The sequence below is a fragment of the Protomyctophum bolini genome, assembly GCF_963924005.1.
Source record: "Protomyctophum bolini genome assembly, chromosome: 20".
Lineage (NCBI taxonomy): Eukaryota > Metazoa > Chordata > Actinopteri > Myctophiformes > Myctophidae > Protomyctophum > Protomyctophum bolini.
The window spans coordinates 9909514-9927647 of record NC_137881.1 but is presented as its reverse complement, the minus strand read 5'-3'; the positions used below and the strand labels follow the sequence as shown (position 1 = coordinate 9927647).

The following is an 18134-nucleotide window of genomic DNA, read 5'->3' as shown; positions in this document are numbered from 1 at the left end:
TGCAAGATTAACTGGAATTAACTTCATCCGCCTCCATTTAACCCGGCTGGGGTCAGACCCAACAACAACTGCAACATGAGTCAACCTGCAATCAAAGCTTTATTTTTTTCCCCTTCTCCTATTAACGTGTATGATTTGAGCACACTAATTATTTGCAATGTTGTTTACCTCCTTCTTCATACAGCAATCCGAGGAAAACTTCAACCCTAATTGTTCGTTCTGGAGTTACTCCAAGCGTAGCATGACTGGGTTCTGGTCCACGCAAGACTGCCGCCTGCTCGGCACCAACCGGACACACACCACGTGCTCGTGCACCCATCTGACCAACTTCGCTGTCCTCATGGCCCATGTGGACGTCAAGGTAAGATCATTGTTGTAAACTCAAAGTATTGGACCCTCGTCTGGTTCTGGCAGACCGGTAGTGTGTGCAGGCTGGGTGGTGTGTGATAATCCGGTTGAAGGATTCCTTCGGTACGGCGACTGTGGCGGCGGGCCCGGGAGAACAATAACGCGACACGAGACAGTATCACGTTAAAGGTTCACAAAGTTTATTACACAAACAGGAACATAATATAGTGCTGGATCGTAATGACGTGACAACAAGATATGAGACATAATAACATGCCTACTGCAGCAAGGCTGACCTTGCTGTCTGAGATGTCTCTCGTAGCCTAACTATAAAGTATGCTACAGATCAGGCAGTACACAATACATATCAAGTACACTGTGTCTCACGTTCAAGTACACAGACATGGGCGATCATGATTATAACAATCATCTCTGTGGCCTTCAGTCACTGGTGTGTTGAAGGTGGGGTTTATCATATACTGTATGCAGCAGGGATGTGCACACATAGACGTCAAAGTCCTCAAAATCCATGTCATAGACCCCATCTCCAGTAGATAAAGAGTGCAGGGTTGCACCCCGAAAATAGCTGATCTACAAGCTCTCAACGTGCCGCAGCGCGACCCGTAGCTATAAGGCAAAACCACCATGACTAGCATCTTTCATTGTTGTGTTGTGTTGAAGGGTGTTTAATTACAACTGTCATAGTGCACGGGTAACTGGTGCCAAATATGTGACAGGAGACTAATTGGTGCCAAATATGTGACAGGGACACATTTTTCTGTTTTTTTTTTACAGATTATTAAAGTACAGAGTATACGCTTTCATATGATGTATCATTCAATGAAATTGGAAAATATTTGAAGCAGACCATTTTAAAATGATTGGACCATAATACCCAAAGAAGAGAAAATTAAGGCCCTGGGTCTCGCATGCTTTTTACTAGATAAGTGCCCAAAATGGTTCAATTTGTTTACTGAACTCCAGGCAGCACGATGTCAAATGTCCAAGTGCAAAATACTCATTCACACAATGTGTTTCACATGATTACATTATCATGTGTAAAGGATGTACATGGAGACTACTTCACTCATGGTCCTTCAGTGTGTGAAGTGTTTAAAATAGTATGGTCCTTTGCAGTGTGTGGGAGGCATAGTCTGAGAGGCAAAAAATATTTATGGTCACAGCTCTTGGTACACCAGACTGTGTCACTCAGGTACTTTCCTGCATTGCATCCACTATGTCCTAAAGCGGTGACTTTGCGCTTTGTCTACACCGCAAAACGGCAAAATATTTACACTTTCAGGTCTTTGTACAGTACAGGCAGTCTACTTTGAATGTATGGTTTGGCAGACTATGAAAGGGGGAAAAAGGGTGAATAAAGAGTAGCAATTGACCCACATGACGTCACAGCCCAGAGGGAAAACTGGCCCGGGAATAAAGATGTAGGATAACAATAGAGGACTTGCTACTCAAGCCCGTGATAATAGTCATTGCAAACACCCAGTTATAGTCTGTCTTCCGTTTGTTACTTTGTTTAGAGAGACCAACACAAACACCGTAACAGACAAATTGCACTGCAGGACAGGTGGGCTTGCTGTATAGCTAGCATTCCTAACTTCATAAGATGGCTGTTATATACCGGTAGACATGGCTAGATATATTTGACAGACATGATAAGGAGTAGAGCGAGAACTAAAGAAAGGGGGCACGGGGGTGAGATCACTGTGCTGTTTGTGTGGATTGGTCGTGACAGCGCCATTGTCAACGGCACTTCTCAGATAAACGGGATAAAGATGAGCAGGCAGAGGACAGGTGGTGGAGAGTCACCGGCCGAGAGACGGTCCAGATTGGTGACAGACGATTCAATTACTTCTGTCACAGGAAGTTGGAGGGCAGGGACGTGCACACATATACATCAAAGGGGGCTTCAGCCCCTGCCCTTTTACCCGTCTGTAGAACAACTGCCCTCTCCAGACCATGAATGCAGCATTTACTACATGGTGAAAGAAATGGAAATGCCACTCCTTTCCATGCCATGCCGGAAGGCAGCATTCAGGAGAATTGCTTTTTTTTTTACACAGTATTTTGCGTTGGAACAAATTTGTTTGGAACAGCTAAGAGTGCTGGGTTGGCCCCCGAAAATAGCTGATCTACAAGCTCTCAGCATGTCGCAGCGTGACGCTTGTAGATCTGCTAATTTCGCCAAAAGTCCAAAAGTGCCCTCTTATGGGATTTCAGCCCCTGCTCCTCTAACACTCTCTGCATATCCCTGGGTGGAGGGCTAGGTTGACGGGGTTCTCTCAGTATCTCATGGTACCTGAACAACCCCACCCATCCGACTCTAAGTGAGTGTGCATAAAGCACTCTATAAGGGCTGTCCTACTTGGCTGCGAGCCATACATGCACAAGGCCTAGGACTGTCCTTAATCCTTTCTCCTTTGCCAACCCCTACTCTCCCTTTCTCCCTCTCTCTCCCTCTCTCTCTCTCTCTCTCTCTCTCTCTCACACACACACACACACACACACACACACACACACACACACACACACACAAACATACTGTGGCATATACTGTGTACAGTATGTAACAATGCCAGCTTGCACACAGAGATGCACACGTGTGCTTATGCAAGGGCACAGGAACAGGGTCATTGATATACTGTAGGTTCTGTCTATAACAGGGGTCTATAACAACACTACGCGAGTAGATGCACTGTCACTCAGCTGCATGACTCTCAGTCTCAGTAAGCTCACTGTCGGCCCCCGAGTCGAGAGACTGAAGAATGGGGGCCTTCACAGAATGAAAGGGAGGATGGAAAAGAGGGCAAAATGGACGTAAAAGGATCGCTTTCAGTCAAGCCTGTCCTCCGCATTTTGGAAACCCTAGGCTGCCTGCTAAACTGTCCACTTTTCATCCGATGAAAAGTGGAAGGTGGCTTTCGCCCCGTGTTCTGCAGTGATATGCCTCTTTCTCCCCGTCCCTCTGTTCTTTGTCTTTCTGCTCGGATGCCGTAAGGACAGCTGGTGGAGTGGCGCCACTGGATGCTTGATACGGAGGCATTTTATTTGACAAACTGTCATGACGTTCTGTCTGAAGACACAAAGTGAACTGAGGGAGGGGTAGAGACAGAGAGAGGGAGATGCAGTAACAGAACAAATTGCATAAATTGGAGTGACCGTGTGTCTTTGTCTCCTTGGCAACGAAACATCTCTGCATTGTTATTACTCATTACCCTCTGAGCAATATATTACTTTGTAACCTTGTTTATTCCATGCTGCCATCTCTAAAGCAGATAGGCAAGCTGTAATTAGCCTATACCATCTTCCCTTTGGAGGACAGAAGCGCGTGCTATCACCGCCATCTTTCATCTCATTATATTTTTGGCCGTTGGGGGTAGTACAGTGTATGTATTGCTCTAATCAGGAATAGTGCTAGTGCTGCGTTCAGGGATATTTTTGTCCAGGCTAATACGCTGTGACCTATACAGTACTTATAGGGTTTGATTTGCTGGGGTGAGGGGTGGGTGCAATCCATGCCTCTGCTTTTGATATCGCCCCTCTGGACATACATTTTGATATCGCCCCTCTGGACATACATTTTGATATCGCCCTTCTGGACATACATGTTGATATCGCCCCTCTGGACATACATTATGATATCGCCCCTCTGGACATACATTTTGATATCGCCCCTCTGGACATACATTATGATATCGCCCCTCTGGACATACATTTTGATATCGCCCCTCTGGACATACATTTTCATATCGCCCCTCTGGACATACATTTTGATATCGCCCCTCTGGACATACATTTTTATGGGCATTCTGGATTAGGTTTCTGACCTGCTCCTGGTCAGTCTGAAGAAGGGACATTTGAGGGCATTTTGTTAAATGCTTGACCATGTGGCATTATAAAGACACATGGTTCTTGCCCGGGATTATGACCTTTTTTCATATTTAGTACAGTATTGTAGATACACCCTTTAAGATCTACCAATGAATGTATACATTGAAAACCTCAAGACCCCAAATTTATTTCTCAAACTAAAGCTTCCTTTGGACAAGTTCACTATCAAAATAACAATAATCTGTGGATGTTGGCAAAACCTCCTTAGTAAACCCTTTCTACACCATGCAGTGCATGCACACTTCTCACTGGTATATTGCTGGCAAACACATAAATGCAGAATATTTTCAGAGCTTCGTAGATTCAAAGTAATGATCTCACTCGAAGCAATTTAAGCAAGCGTTTCTGCAGACAATACTAATAATATAAGGCGCAGACTCGTTCACAGCAGCTGATGGAAAGTGACTCAATCGCACCACCCCTCCCACACACGGACACACACCGCCCACACAGTGTTTGTGAGCAGGCGTTTGTTCAGGTAGCAGCCACAGAGACAGATCGGGACAATCGCCAACAACAACAATAAAGTGCTGTCACCGTCATCTGTCTCACCGCTCAAAACGCTTTGTTTGCGCAAATGCCAGCTGCCTTGGGTGATGGGGAACGATCAACGGCTCTTTTCAGACATGCCGCCTGAGTTGAAGGACCGCCGATGGCAATGCAAACATAATTAAACTTGTGGACGGCAGCAGTGTACAGTACGTGTTACTTTGAGATTGAGTCTCTTTTTGTGTATATCTTAAATAACTGTTGATGTTTTCATGCCGACACGTAGACTTGCCCGGAGACATCGTGTTTTCAGGTCGTCTCTGAAACCTTGTGAACTCTCAGAACACCTTGAGTTAATTTAATGGCACAAACATCCACTTTATTTTGTTGAAGTGATTGAGTGTGTGGTCAGAGCTCAAGCTCACTGTGACCTTTACCAAACACGTTCATTATTTAAATTCCTTCTAAAGTTCTTCATTCACTACATTTATAAGTCTAGACAGTCTAGACAGAGATGTATATGGAAATTGTTTGGCGAGGTTGTACAGCTGCCATAACTTAGTATACCTGCTTTGCACTCTTTGCACTCTTATCCATATTCTGTTACCGATTTAACTTGTTCTTATTATCATTTATTTTCTTCATTTTTATTTTTTGTCCTAGTTCTTTCCACAAGTGGCGTGAGTGGCAGTACAAGGACTTTGCTGCCCGAAAGAAACAATTTAAATTGTAACCTTGAACTGCTCTGTTATTGAACCTGGGGACAAGCTGTCATTAAGGCTGCCTGAAACCAATTGACATTGTATGGAAATACATTCTTTTCAAGTCCAACTTGAGAACCATAGACATAGAGGGGATTTAGGCTACTGCAGATTTCTAAAAGTGATGACATGTCTGGCCGACTTGTTCTTGCAGGCCGAAAACCCTAAACCTCAGGATCGTCACTTCTTTCACACGGCACGGCGACCTATAAATATGATCTCACAGCTGTGATGATGTCATCTCGTTCTTTGTGTATAGATGTACATTTAGTTAAATACTGTAGTTGAGTACAATTTTAAGGTATTTGTACTTTACTTGAGTATTTCCAATATTTACTTCTACTCCACTACATCTCAGAGACAAATATTGTACTTTTACTCCACTACATTTATTTGAAAACAGTTACTTTGTAGATTTAGATCGTTATTACAAAACACACAGTAACCACTTCAGCCCTATAAACCATGTTGGCCATTTGAAAATAACAGCTTTGTTGATCTGCTATTTTCAAAAGATTTGTATACATTTGAAAACTTGCATAAGGAGTACTTTTACTTGTGGTGCTTTAAGTACCTTTTGTTGCCAATACTTTTGGACTTTTACTTTTAAGTAAATTTAGAAATTAGTATTTCTGCACATTCTGATATTATTGCGGACGTTCTTTTCCTGGGGTGAGCTTTTAAGGCTCCCAGGTGACTGGAGCTCACTGGAGCTCCTAAAGGCAGCTAGCTACTCGTTATCGAACCGTCTCCTTTGAATTTAAGCCTGTCATTTGTGGAAGCTAGCCCGGAGGCCATCGTGGGAGCACCTTTTAAATGGTGGCTGAAAGCAGCACAGAGTCTGAACTCGTGAAAGATAGACCTGCCCCAGTTCCACCTGCAGGCCATTATTTAGTTGGTGGTGGGTGGGTGTGTGTGTGTGTGTGTGTGTGTGTGTGTGCGACTGTGCGTGCGTCTGTGCACGCGCACGTGCAGCGCGCTGGGGTGGGCTAGCCCCTGGGAAGGATTGAAGTACTAGTAAGTGGCAGTACTCCCCACTGACTAGCAGGTATAAATCAATGGCCTTCTCCCGATGGATGATTAAAGGGGTGACATGTGGGCTCCATTCGTCAGTGGAGCTGCATGTCCTCCAGAGCGTCACACCGCCGCCATCGTGGAATGGGGAGTGGGACGCATACATTGTTTATGTCGGCACAAATCATCGCAGTTCGGGCAGCTTGTATCTCCATATTTCATATTTTTTATGTTTTTTTTTTAAGTCTATTTCATAGTTTGGCATATGACGGTGATGCGCACAAGTTGTGAAACTTAACAGATCCACAAGCTCACAACAAACATGACGCATTTGAATGTCTGTGGGTTTTATAAATATTTAACCAATGTGACTAATAACTACAGTGGATCCTTTGAAATGCAGGTAATGTTTTTAATTTCCTGTAAAGCAACAGTTGCTATACAAGAGATTTTGATGATGAAAGTACTAAATTAACCCAGACGATGTTGAAAGTGCCCTGGATTATACGCTGACCCATACAGATGGAGATATGACTGTCCGCTACAAGGCCACCTAAAAGTTCCACAGCTCCAGCATTCTATCAGCGTTATCAGAGCCCGGAACATGGAACGACAACATTAGTTACATGTGCTGAATGTTAACTCCCGCCAGGCAGCTGGAAGCTCTCCCACGGCCCCCTTTAAACGTGACGAATGGGCCAGCACCGCCTGATTCATACGCCCTCGCCACAGCCGCTCCCTCATCCCCGTGCAGATCATAAATCCTTGAGCCATACCGTAGGTGAACTTGACACACGACACCCTGCAGCGAAGGCTGCTAGCCCCTATACCACAACGGCGATCCACCCCACGAACACACCATATTTCACGAGTCAAAGCCCTTCTCGGGAGGCATTCTCGGGTCAGAGTTATGCATTTTAATTGGATTGGCTTTGTCGGACCGCACGCTGAGAGCAATTCTTTTGAGGTACAAAGGATTGACAGAGACGTCCTCGTTCCACCCAATCAGCCCCTTAGGAGTCTCCCGAGAACCAGTTAAAGGGATTTTAGCTTTGGACACAGGGTTTTATGGTAATTAAGTGTGTATGATGTGATGTCAGGTTCTGATGGCCCTGTTAAAAATGGTATATGAGTATATGATCTTAGAAGCCTGTTGTCATGCGTGTACTGCTCTGATCCCTCCCACCCCACCCGCCCCGCCCCGCCCCAGACTGCCTGACTGACTCAGAAAAGCCCTATTTTGTGATACAGTATATGGGAGCCGAACAGTGCCAAAGCCAATCTCGTGAGGCATCCATCTGGAATGAAAAATATGTGTGTTTAAGAAATACGAAGGGGAAAAAAAGAGAAGATAACGCGGGACAGAGATTGGAAGACAAATCGAATGTGCACAAGCATGGCGTGTCCCCAGTAAGTAACGTGTATGACTCGGCAGCCTACTGCGGTGACACGGCGAGTGAATTCTCTGAGCAAATTACGCTTTTGGCCACTTTGGGGACCGCTATGCAGGTTACTGCTGTATACGGGCCTGTCAGTGTGCAGGTGAGGTGCAGAACCTCTGCAGATGACATCATTTGCTGTCCTGCCTGTGCAAAAGCCCCCAGTAAAAATAATACAAAAGAAAATCTAACTTTCTGGACCACAATGCTGCCGTCACGCATCTCCCAGGACAAAGGAATCGCTCAGCAGCGATGCATCACCCCGCGCATTGGATGCAGATTTCCCTCCACCTCCGCTGTCCGTCTTCATCTCTTTCTGCCTACATTTGTCTTTCCCCTTGACTCTCCCTGCCTCACTCTCTCTCTCTGTTTCTCTTTCTCTTCCTTCATTCCTTCCTTCCTTCCTGTATCTCTTTTTCCCTTTCTGCCTCGTTCTCTGGGCCAGCTCGCTGCGTTTGAAGGTGAGGTTGTGATGGATGGAGCCTGCAGCCGCCGCACAGCCCACTAGCCCACTACAGTACAGACCTCAGGGCCCTCCCGTCAGTCCCGTCACAATGTGGCCCAGCTGGTGCCACCCACTGCGTCCGCCGTGAGACACACTTAAGCCTGACTTCGTTGCGCACCGGTGTTGCAGTGTTTATTTCACCGGCAAAAACTATGACAAAAAAATGATGGTCGACTACCTTTTTTCGCTGACGAAAACTAAATAAAATCGAAATACAAACTAAGCTATGATGACTCAAATTAAGATGAAATACTGTACGTATACTGACAATTCTGTCAACAAATAAAAACTAGACTAAATTGTTAGGGAGGGACTAGTGGAGCAGAGATCCAGTAGAAGTCATTTTATGCTTGGTTGGATGCTGAGAGCTTGTAGATCGGCTATTTTCAGCATGCAACCAAGTGTAAACTCAGCCATTACGATTTTTCGATGCAGTTACTATATCGATACACCCCTAGTTGTGAGCTTGTCAATCGTCTATTTTCGGTGCCCGACACAATGCAACCAAGTATAAATCAGGCATTATGTGTCACACACACGCACACACACGCGCATACACACACACACACACACAGATAGCATACACAGATAGCATACACAAACATCGACAGCTGCTGCCCCCCCCCACGGCGAGGGTACCCTTGTGGTGGTGTGGGTAACGAAGAAATCACACACCCGCGACTACCTCCGCACGTCTCCCCTTTCCATATACGGATGCACATCTGCATGCGCAAGCGCACCCCCGCTCCGCAGGGCACCTCGCCACCCCCCCCCCCCCCTCGTCGGGTGTATACTGTATATGCAACGGTTCATCAGGCAGGAAAATCAAAAGAGTGCGCTCCCCAGACTGCAGGAGCGCCATGGCTGTTATCCTACCACAGCCTCCTAATGATCAGCATCTGTTAGCCCCTCCCGAGCCAAGCTGCCGCTAAACAAGCCTTTTGTGTGTCACTTCATAGCCCCGAGTTTCCCTCGTCGGAACTCTGCTGCGAAGGGGGGGAGACACACTGCCCCCCCCGTGGCGAAGGGGGGGAGACACACTGCCCCCCCCCGTGGCGAAGGGGGGGAGACACACTGCCCCCCCCCCCCCGTGACGAAGGGGGGGAGACACACTGCCCCCCCCCCGTGGCGAAGGGGGGGAGACACACGCGCGGATGTTGATGAGTCCTTCCTCGCCCCCGTTGCAACCCCAGCCCCCCCACCCCTCCCTCCCACCGACACACGCCGTGTTGCTGACTATGGTCAAAATGTGATTTAAAGCAGCGCTTGCTTGCTCGGGAGAGGTATATGCCTCTTTTTTTATTTTCTTTCAACGTAAGCAAATATTTCCATGTGGGTATTCCATATTATAGCCCTGAGTCACACATTATTTTCATAGAGGATAAGAGAGTCTGTAACTATTTAAACAATATATATTTATTTTTTTGTATTCTTATTTCAAAATCCAATAATGTTTATTCCTCTAAAACAGCGGTTCCCAAACCTTTTTGGCCGTGCACCCCTGTTACCTGCCCCCACATGAAAATATAAATTGCATACGCTATAATCGGCTATATAGAGACATATATTTCCTCTTTATCCACATATATAAACCTGAATAGGGCATAATATATGCAGCATAGGCTATATTCTGCATTACTTGCCATATATGTTCATATATTTAAAATAAAACCATAGCACCACCATTAGACTTTTCATGTCACGCACCCCCTAGAAGGCGCTCGTGCACCACAAGGGGTGCACGCACCACAGTTTGGGAACCACTGCTCTAAAACAAAAAGAATGTGCTTACATAGGCTAGAGCCAGCCAATTTAAACCAATACTAGCACGACATTCACGCATCCAGTCAATCTTCAACTGTCATTCTCCATATTGTTATGCCACACTTTTCAACATTCAAATCAAATTGCTCCCGTTATGTCCCATGAGGCTGCCTGTCCTATTTCACTGAGACGGAAGTTAGATACTCTCCAAATGCCGTTTCATCTGGAGTGGACTAATATTGCAAGTGGCTAAGCTGAGCTTCCTTCCTATCTCTCGAACACAGGCTGATTTGTCCATATCCAGGCTATGGTCTGGTGTGGTCAATTTAGAGAGAGAGAGAGAGAGAGAGAGAGAGAGAGATATGAAAAGAAAATGCAACACAACACAACTAATACAGTACTATCCTCCACAATAAGTTATTAGTAGCTTCATAATATTATTTAATATTATATTAGGCTGGGTCCCTGCAGGCTATGGGATGAGTGTACTGACCAATTCCATCATCAACAATATGGAACAGCCATACCACCTGTGGTTGTTGGGGATATTACATCTAGTTATCATCATAATAATAATAATAAAATAACTACAGTATTCACTTGATTTGTCCTAGTTAGAACAGAGACAACAGAGACGGACACTGACTCTCTACATCAGTAGTTTTCAACCTTTTTCATATCAAGGTCCATTCAGCATTTGAGGACAACTTACTGCATCAAACTTATTTATTAGCACTCGTGCTAATAAATAAGTTTGATGCAGTAAGTTGTCCGTCTCTGTTCCCTGGAGTGTGCAGTCCTTTCCTTGGAAGGTTTTTCTCTTTTTTGAGGCCTATATATATATATATATATATATAATAAGATGGAAATATTTCATTTTGATGTGGTGTTGTAATTAAACTTAATGTAGGCTATAGTTTATGTATGGCACACTGACTATCTTGAAAATGAAAACATGGCACTCCATGTCAAAAAGGTTGCCAACCCCCTTCTTTCCACCGTGGAGGTGAGTTAACAGCACGCAGAATGCAGCTGGCAGGTCATTGCCAGCCAGAGGCACCAGAAGCTCAGGCCCCGTCAAGTATACTCCTGTGGGAACCAAGTGACAGCGAGAGGAGGCAGAAGACATCATATGTTGGGGGCAGTGACAAAGGACAGTGGAACGGAGACCTCATATGTTGGGGCTAGTGACAAAGGACAGTGGAACGGAGACCTCATATGTTGGGGCTAGTGACAAAGGACAGTGGAACGGAGAAGGCCAGTGAGCTCATGGCACAGCAGCAGTGGTAGAAAAAAGTACTCACGTTGTTTACTTAAGTAAATGTACTTAGTGACTTTACACCACTGCAGAGCATTGTGTGCGGAGCAGCCTTTTTGAAAGCCTGGCTAAGGCTGGCCAAGTAGTCGGAGTAATAATGGCAGTCGCTGGCTTTTGTGTGTATAGTCTCTGGCATGCCTAAAGCCTGAACTTATTTGTTTTCCTCATATGGTGAGATGGTACCTGTCGTGTGGTTCATTTAGTATTCAGCGATGTAATCAAATCTTGAGTTCCACCCAAACATTTCTTGAGTCCCAGCAGGGATCACTGTCATTTTGAAGGCAGGAAGAACGGTAAGCGGTAAATCCACTCGTCATTTTCTTCCCCTTTATTTTAAGTCAAAGCCCAGTGGACCGTAAAGGAGGAGGATTCCTCTGGGAAATTAAAGAATGTAAGGAAGCTGACCAAATTGTTTTGGGTGCAGTAATTATGTTAAGTTAATGCTTCAAGATGTCGCTCTCTGCTGCTTTATTCCCAGGTTTTCCCATATAGACGTTTTCTTAAGCACGTGCCATGTTCTCTACCTACGACTTGACAAGCATATCCCCCCATTCTCCCCGCACGCGCGCGCACACACACACACACACACACACACACACACACACACACACACACACACACACACACACACACACACACACACACACACACACACACACACACACACACACACACACACACACACACACACACACACACACACATTTTTCTTTGGGTGTTTACTGATAATTATTGGACAAAGGACAGTGGAGCGGAAAAGTTGAATACTTATCTTGAATACTTAATATTCTACTTTTACCAAGTGCCAGCTGTGAATATGCTTTGGACTGTGACGTACAACACCATTTTGGTGACATGTTGACAGCTTTTGGCTGTGTCAACTAAAAACTTGTCCAGAGGACATCCATATATCTTTGCTGATCAAGCAAAATGGTCATCAGCCCCTTCTCAGAGGGCCTATTTGCAATCTTGTGATGAGTGCATAAGAGATTGATGGGCCCTGTGGGTGATGCGATGGAGGCTCTTTAATGAGATCTGTAAAGGAGTATCGTGGTTTTGGACGGCGTTTCTAACTTTGACGATTATCAATAAGAAGATGTCCCGTTGGCACACGTACAGCAAAATCTGGAATGTTATTAATTGAAAGTATGGAACACACGCACCCGTCCCATACGGGTGTGGATCCACGTCCACACTTTCAGAGATTTCAACGTGCATGTGTCTATACTGTAAACCTTTGAGGAACTCGGCTCTGCACTGCAATGCAATGTTCTGGGTACGGTGCTGTCAGCGTTTCCTTAACAAAGACACCACTGCCACTATGCACCAAACTGACATTTCAGGGTGTGTTGTTGTTGCCTTTTGCATCTTTCTTTCCCCAAGTAGCACGCTGTGCACTTGGCTTTTACGGCTTGATGTAAATTCTCTTTTCACGGCTGCAGTGGAATCACTGTCGGTCCTTATCCCCCGTAAAGCCATGTATTTATTGCCGGCGGGACACTTTTTAGTGCCCGCAACTGGCCATGGTGGCAAATTACTCTCTGAAAAGAGGAACATTGTCTAAAAGCAATGATGAAATTGATTGACCATGTTGCAATTTAATGGTATTCTCACTGTGCTGGTCTCAGACACCTGTGGCCCCCCGTGCCATTAATTGGTTTTGTTACTGACAAAGGAAAAGACGGGGGGCTTTTTGGATTCATTCATACCATCTAATTTATGATTTATATCTGCCACCTGTGGCTTGCTATGTAGAGGGTTATTGGAGGGGTTGAGGACAACTGCTGCATGAATAAATAATTGAATACAAGGGTTGAGGGTTGAATGTTTGTTTGTGTTTTGGTGATTTAAAAAATCCAGTACCATTAAAAACTTCTTTGTATTCAGCTGATATTTTGGCAATAAATATGATTTTTATTACGTGCCAAAAGAGATTTCCATTCCCCACCAGCAACTAGCTCTATTTGTATTATTTAGATGTCTTCTTTCATCTTTTCTTTCACTACAACCCTATTGGACTGGCTGAATAGCAACCACCACGCTGTCCTTCGGTGTCTCATCATGACATCCATTCTTCCCCATGTCATTGTGACATGTTATTGCATTTGGGTTGGCTTGATGTGATGACGACAACGGTGCTGAGCGTCTTCCTTCCTGTCCTGTTTCCACAGAACACAGACCCTGTCCACGACATGCTGCTGGACGTCATCACGTGGGTGGGCATCCTGCTGTCCCTGGTCTGCCTGCTCATCAGCCTCTTCACCTTCTGCTTCTTCCGGGGTCTCCAGAGCGACCGCAACACCATCCACAAGAACCTGTGCGTCAGCCTCTTCATCGCAGAGTCGCTCTTCCTGGTTGGGATCAACCGGGCCGACCAGCCGGTAAGAGGGGGAGGGATGATGATGATGAATTAACTGTATTTGCGCCACATACAAATATACTCGTAACCCCCAGCTATGGGACGTTATCTGCCAGCTACTACGTACATGCTCGTTAAGAAATAATTAAGACCTGAGACCAAAGTCTACAAAATGTCTTCTAAATCTACAGTTTTCCATGTCAGTGTTTCTCAAACTATTATATATCAAGTAGCCCAAAAACTATATGTTATAGTGCAAATTTTGGTCAAATCACTGTAGGATCCCAATAGATCGGCATAGGGAATAATGTGTACCAGAAAGGCTCCATCTCAAACTATTTTGTTCCTCCCATGAGGCAAAGATTTGAGTTAAAAATGTTCGCTGTGAAAGAATTTATATTCAAAGCACGTCACTCGGTGAGCTTGTAGTATAAAATAATGGTTAAAGTGGTTAAACGCTAAGGCGACACAGATGCATTAAATCTGTTCAAATAAATTGTTGTAGATTGATAATGGTAAAAAGGTCAAATCTTTTCATCACATTTCGTTGCAGCCTTTCTGGTACACATTATTCTCTATGCCGATCTATTGGGATCCTACAGTGATTTGACCTAAATTTGCACAATCTGACTCACAATCTTTACCCAAAGTAAAGTACTGCAAACTGTGATGTTGCAATTTGGCCTTGCATAAACCTTGATAGAAATATTGGGTTATTAATGTCCATTATAATCAAGGATGGCATCAGGGCTGCTGAGTGAAGTGAATCGAAAAGCAAGTAATTTGGAAATGCTAAAAGGAACCGTCCATCAGGCTCGGACCTGGCCTATATTCCCAGTTGTGTGTGTGATTATGATGATGGAGCTATAAATTCACTTTGCACATTGCCTCAGCTTTCATCTTTGGATGGCCTGTTATGCGTGTGAAAGCAATGTATTGTTTATTCACCTCCCAACACTTGTAATCTCTTTGAAGTGTAAACGCTGTTTTGTACAGCTATACAAAATGGGAGATTTTAGCAAGATATGGCCAATTATTATCATACAGAATTGCTGACTTTTAGTACTTCTGTACTACGTTTGCAGAATGTCCATTAATGATACGAAGCTTGCGTAGCTAGTTCAGGCAGACAACTCGTGAGCACGCCTACCTGATCAGTCTCATGCACTCTTTACCTGATCAGAGCGGCTATTTAAACCTACCTGTCTACCTGCTCATTCCTGGCTTCTCTCCTGCTGTGCGGACGTGCGCCGCTGCTGCTGCTGCCTCACTGTCTCGCTCGCTGCTAACCTGCTGCTCATGAAGTTTTAGCAAATCCCACCGCCTCCCCAGCATCCACCTGTAGGCTCTGTTTCTAGACCCCCCTGCATGGGGGTCTTATTCATTCCCTGTAATTCTATTTGGCTTTATAACTTAACTAAGATGTTAATGTTACAGGGAATGAATAGAGCCCTGACGCCAATCTATATGCTTCATATATCTATGCTCAATTATGCTCAATAAATATATATTCTAAATTCACTCTAAGAGTTGTCTGACTGAAACATGAATTGTGCGCTGTCTAATAGTGTCGTAGGCGTATGTCACCTCTACCGCCGTGCTGTGCTGTGCCGGTACAGTACATGAAACTGTGTGCCACATGGCCTAATGAGACTTTGATTGGCCTTGAGAGAAAACTGCAGGAACTATTGTGCAAGTACGTGTTCCATCCCTGATTATACAGTTGACAGCAAGTACGTACGTGTTCCATCCCTGATTATACAGTTGACAGCAACACAAACGTGCTAGGGCTGCTTTTAGCCCAAGGAGTGTAGTTTGTGCAAAACTAACGCTTGGAATGGATTTAGAATCATGACATGTCACATGCTACTTAAAGCAAAAGGAAAGTTTGACATTTTTGCCTGCCATAGGATGTTAATGGTAGGGTCATAGCCGGTCAGCAAGTGGATTCATGAATGTATAGTATATAGACAATATTTTAGGCCAATAATAAAAAGTCTATATACCACATTTCCCACTTTGGACAAATGAAGGCTGTCGGCTGCCGGACTATAACATTTTATGGATAATTATGATTCACAGAAAGAAATCTTAAAGATCACTCTCCTGGACTACAATTAATGTCCACTGAACCTTTTAGTTATTTCATTGAATCAATTTCTGTGACAAAATACCCCAGTTATGTTCAATTGTGCCAATAATTGCGTATAATTGCATCAAGCCATGGAAGTACTGTACAGAGATGTGCGTGCGTGCATGCGCATGCGGACCTGCATGCGCATGGGGCATAATGCAATGCAGTTGGCTCCAACTGGCTATTGACTCCAGTTCTTCATAAAGCTTTCTGTTTATGCCAGCCATGGCAAACAAGACCACATGGCTTTGCTGGCTGTAGCATCCATTCGCCAATCACTGCAGGCAAACATCCAACCCACGGATTTGCCAAACAAAGCTGGCCCAGACTTAGCGATGCTAATTGTCGGAGAGGCAGAAAGCGCTGGTGGAGGTCAGCGGAGGCTGCTAAAGTGGTTATTTCTCGGCAGCACTGTGCTCTGTCACCGACGCTCTGTCAGTGACGCCGTGCCCTGGAGCAAGGCTGTTAATCCTTTATGACGGCCGGCTGAATGCCTCAAATGTGATTTCATGAATTGGAACTGATGATTGACGATATGAATCTGGCTCTAATCGACAAACTAATCTCCCCTGTCTTCCTCTCTTTCTTTCTCTCCTTGTGTCCTCGTTCTCTCTCTCTCTCTCTCTCTCCTCCTGCCCCCCTCCTCCTCCTCCTCCGACAGATTGCGTGTGCCGTCTTCGCCGCCCTGCTCCATTTCTTCTTCCTGGCGGCGTTCACGTGGATGTTCCTGGAGGGCGTGCAGCTGTACATCATGCTGGTGGAGGTGTTCGAGAGCGAGCACTCGCGCAAACGCTACTTCTACCTGGTGGGCTACGGGGTCCCCGCGCTCATCGTGGCGGTGTCGGCCGCCGTCGACTACCGCAGCTACGGCACCGACCGAGTGTGAGTACTGTCCGTCTGTCACACTACAGATCGAGGCTTACCCTAAACACACTGTCTTTAGCAGGGAACGGACCAATGTCTGTATAGTGGGGGGGGACCAGAACACTGTCTTTAGCAGGGAACGGACCAATGTCTGTATAGTGGGGGGGGACCAGAACACTGTCTTTAGCAGGGAACGGACCAATGTCTGTATAGCGGGGGGGACCAGAACACTGTCTTTAGCAGGGAACGGACCAATGTCTGTATAGTGTGGGGGGGGACCAGAACACTGTCTTTAGCAGGGAACGGACCAATGTCTGTATAGCGTGGGGGGGGACCAGAACACTGTCTTTAGCAGGGAACGGACCAATGTCTGTATAGTGGGGGGGGACCAGAACACTGTCTTTAGCAGGGAACGGACCAATGTCTGTATAGTGGGGGGGGACCAGAACACTGTCTTTAGCAGGGAACGGACCAATGTCTGTATAGCGGGGGGGACCAGAACACTGTCTTTAGCAGGGAATGGACCAATGTCTGTGTAGCGTGGGGGGGGGGGGGGGGGGGGGGCAGAACACTGTCTTTAGCAGGGAACGGACCAATGTCTGTATAGCAGGGGGGTGGACAGAACACTGTCTTTAGCAGGGAACGGACCAATGTCTGTATAGTGGGGGACCAGAACACTGTAATGCTGTAACTGCTTATCTGTTGCCCCAGGAGGAAGAGCTGTCCTTGAGCTACCTTAAGTTACCTCAATAGATCCCATGAAATGAGTTTAGTGATGGACCACTCGCCACTTCTGCAAACACGCCAGAAAATATTGTGGGAAGGAGGAAAAAAAGCGATTCCTACTAGAAAGTCTTGCTGAAGGGTTACAACATTTTTAACTGGCTATCTGGATGTGACATTTTGAGTGAACTTTGCAGTGTGTTTGGGTGTGCATTGTTGATGTGACAGGTACTGTATGATATGTATATATATCTTGCTGACTGAATCATAGTGAAATGTCTGGACTACCACTTTGCTGCGGACTTTCCAAAAGTCGTGTGAGGTTTCACCAACTCCGCTAATGCAGTGTACACACACACACACACACACACACACACACACACACACACACACACACACACACACACACTGCAACCTGGGAACATTAAATCTGTATACAGTACTCTTATCCAGCCCACTTGTCATGATCTGACCTCTGCGTTCCACTCCATGAGCTCTTTAAAGTGG

At 45.4% G+C, this 18134-nt stretch overlaps 1 protein-coding gene across 1 annotated transcript in view; it reads left to right on the top strand.

Moving 5' to 3' along the window:
- LOC308335713 (adhesion G protein-coupled receptor L3) overlaps positions 1-18134 on the top strand; it is a 276097-nt gene that overhangs the window by 224595 nt on the left and 33368 nt on the right. Inside the window, exons 14-16 of the mRNA XM_080792874.1 lie at positions 185-361; positions 13719-13928; positions 16702-16922. Coding sequence (XP_080649000.1) covers positions 185-361; positions 13719-13928; positions 16702-16922 — 608 coding nt within the window. The remainder of the gene's footprint in view (positions 1-184; positions 362-13718; positions 13929-16701; positions 16923-18134) is intronic.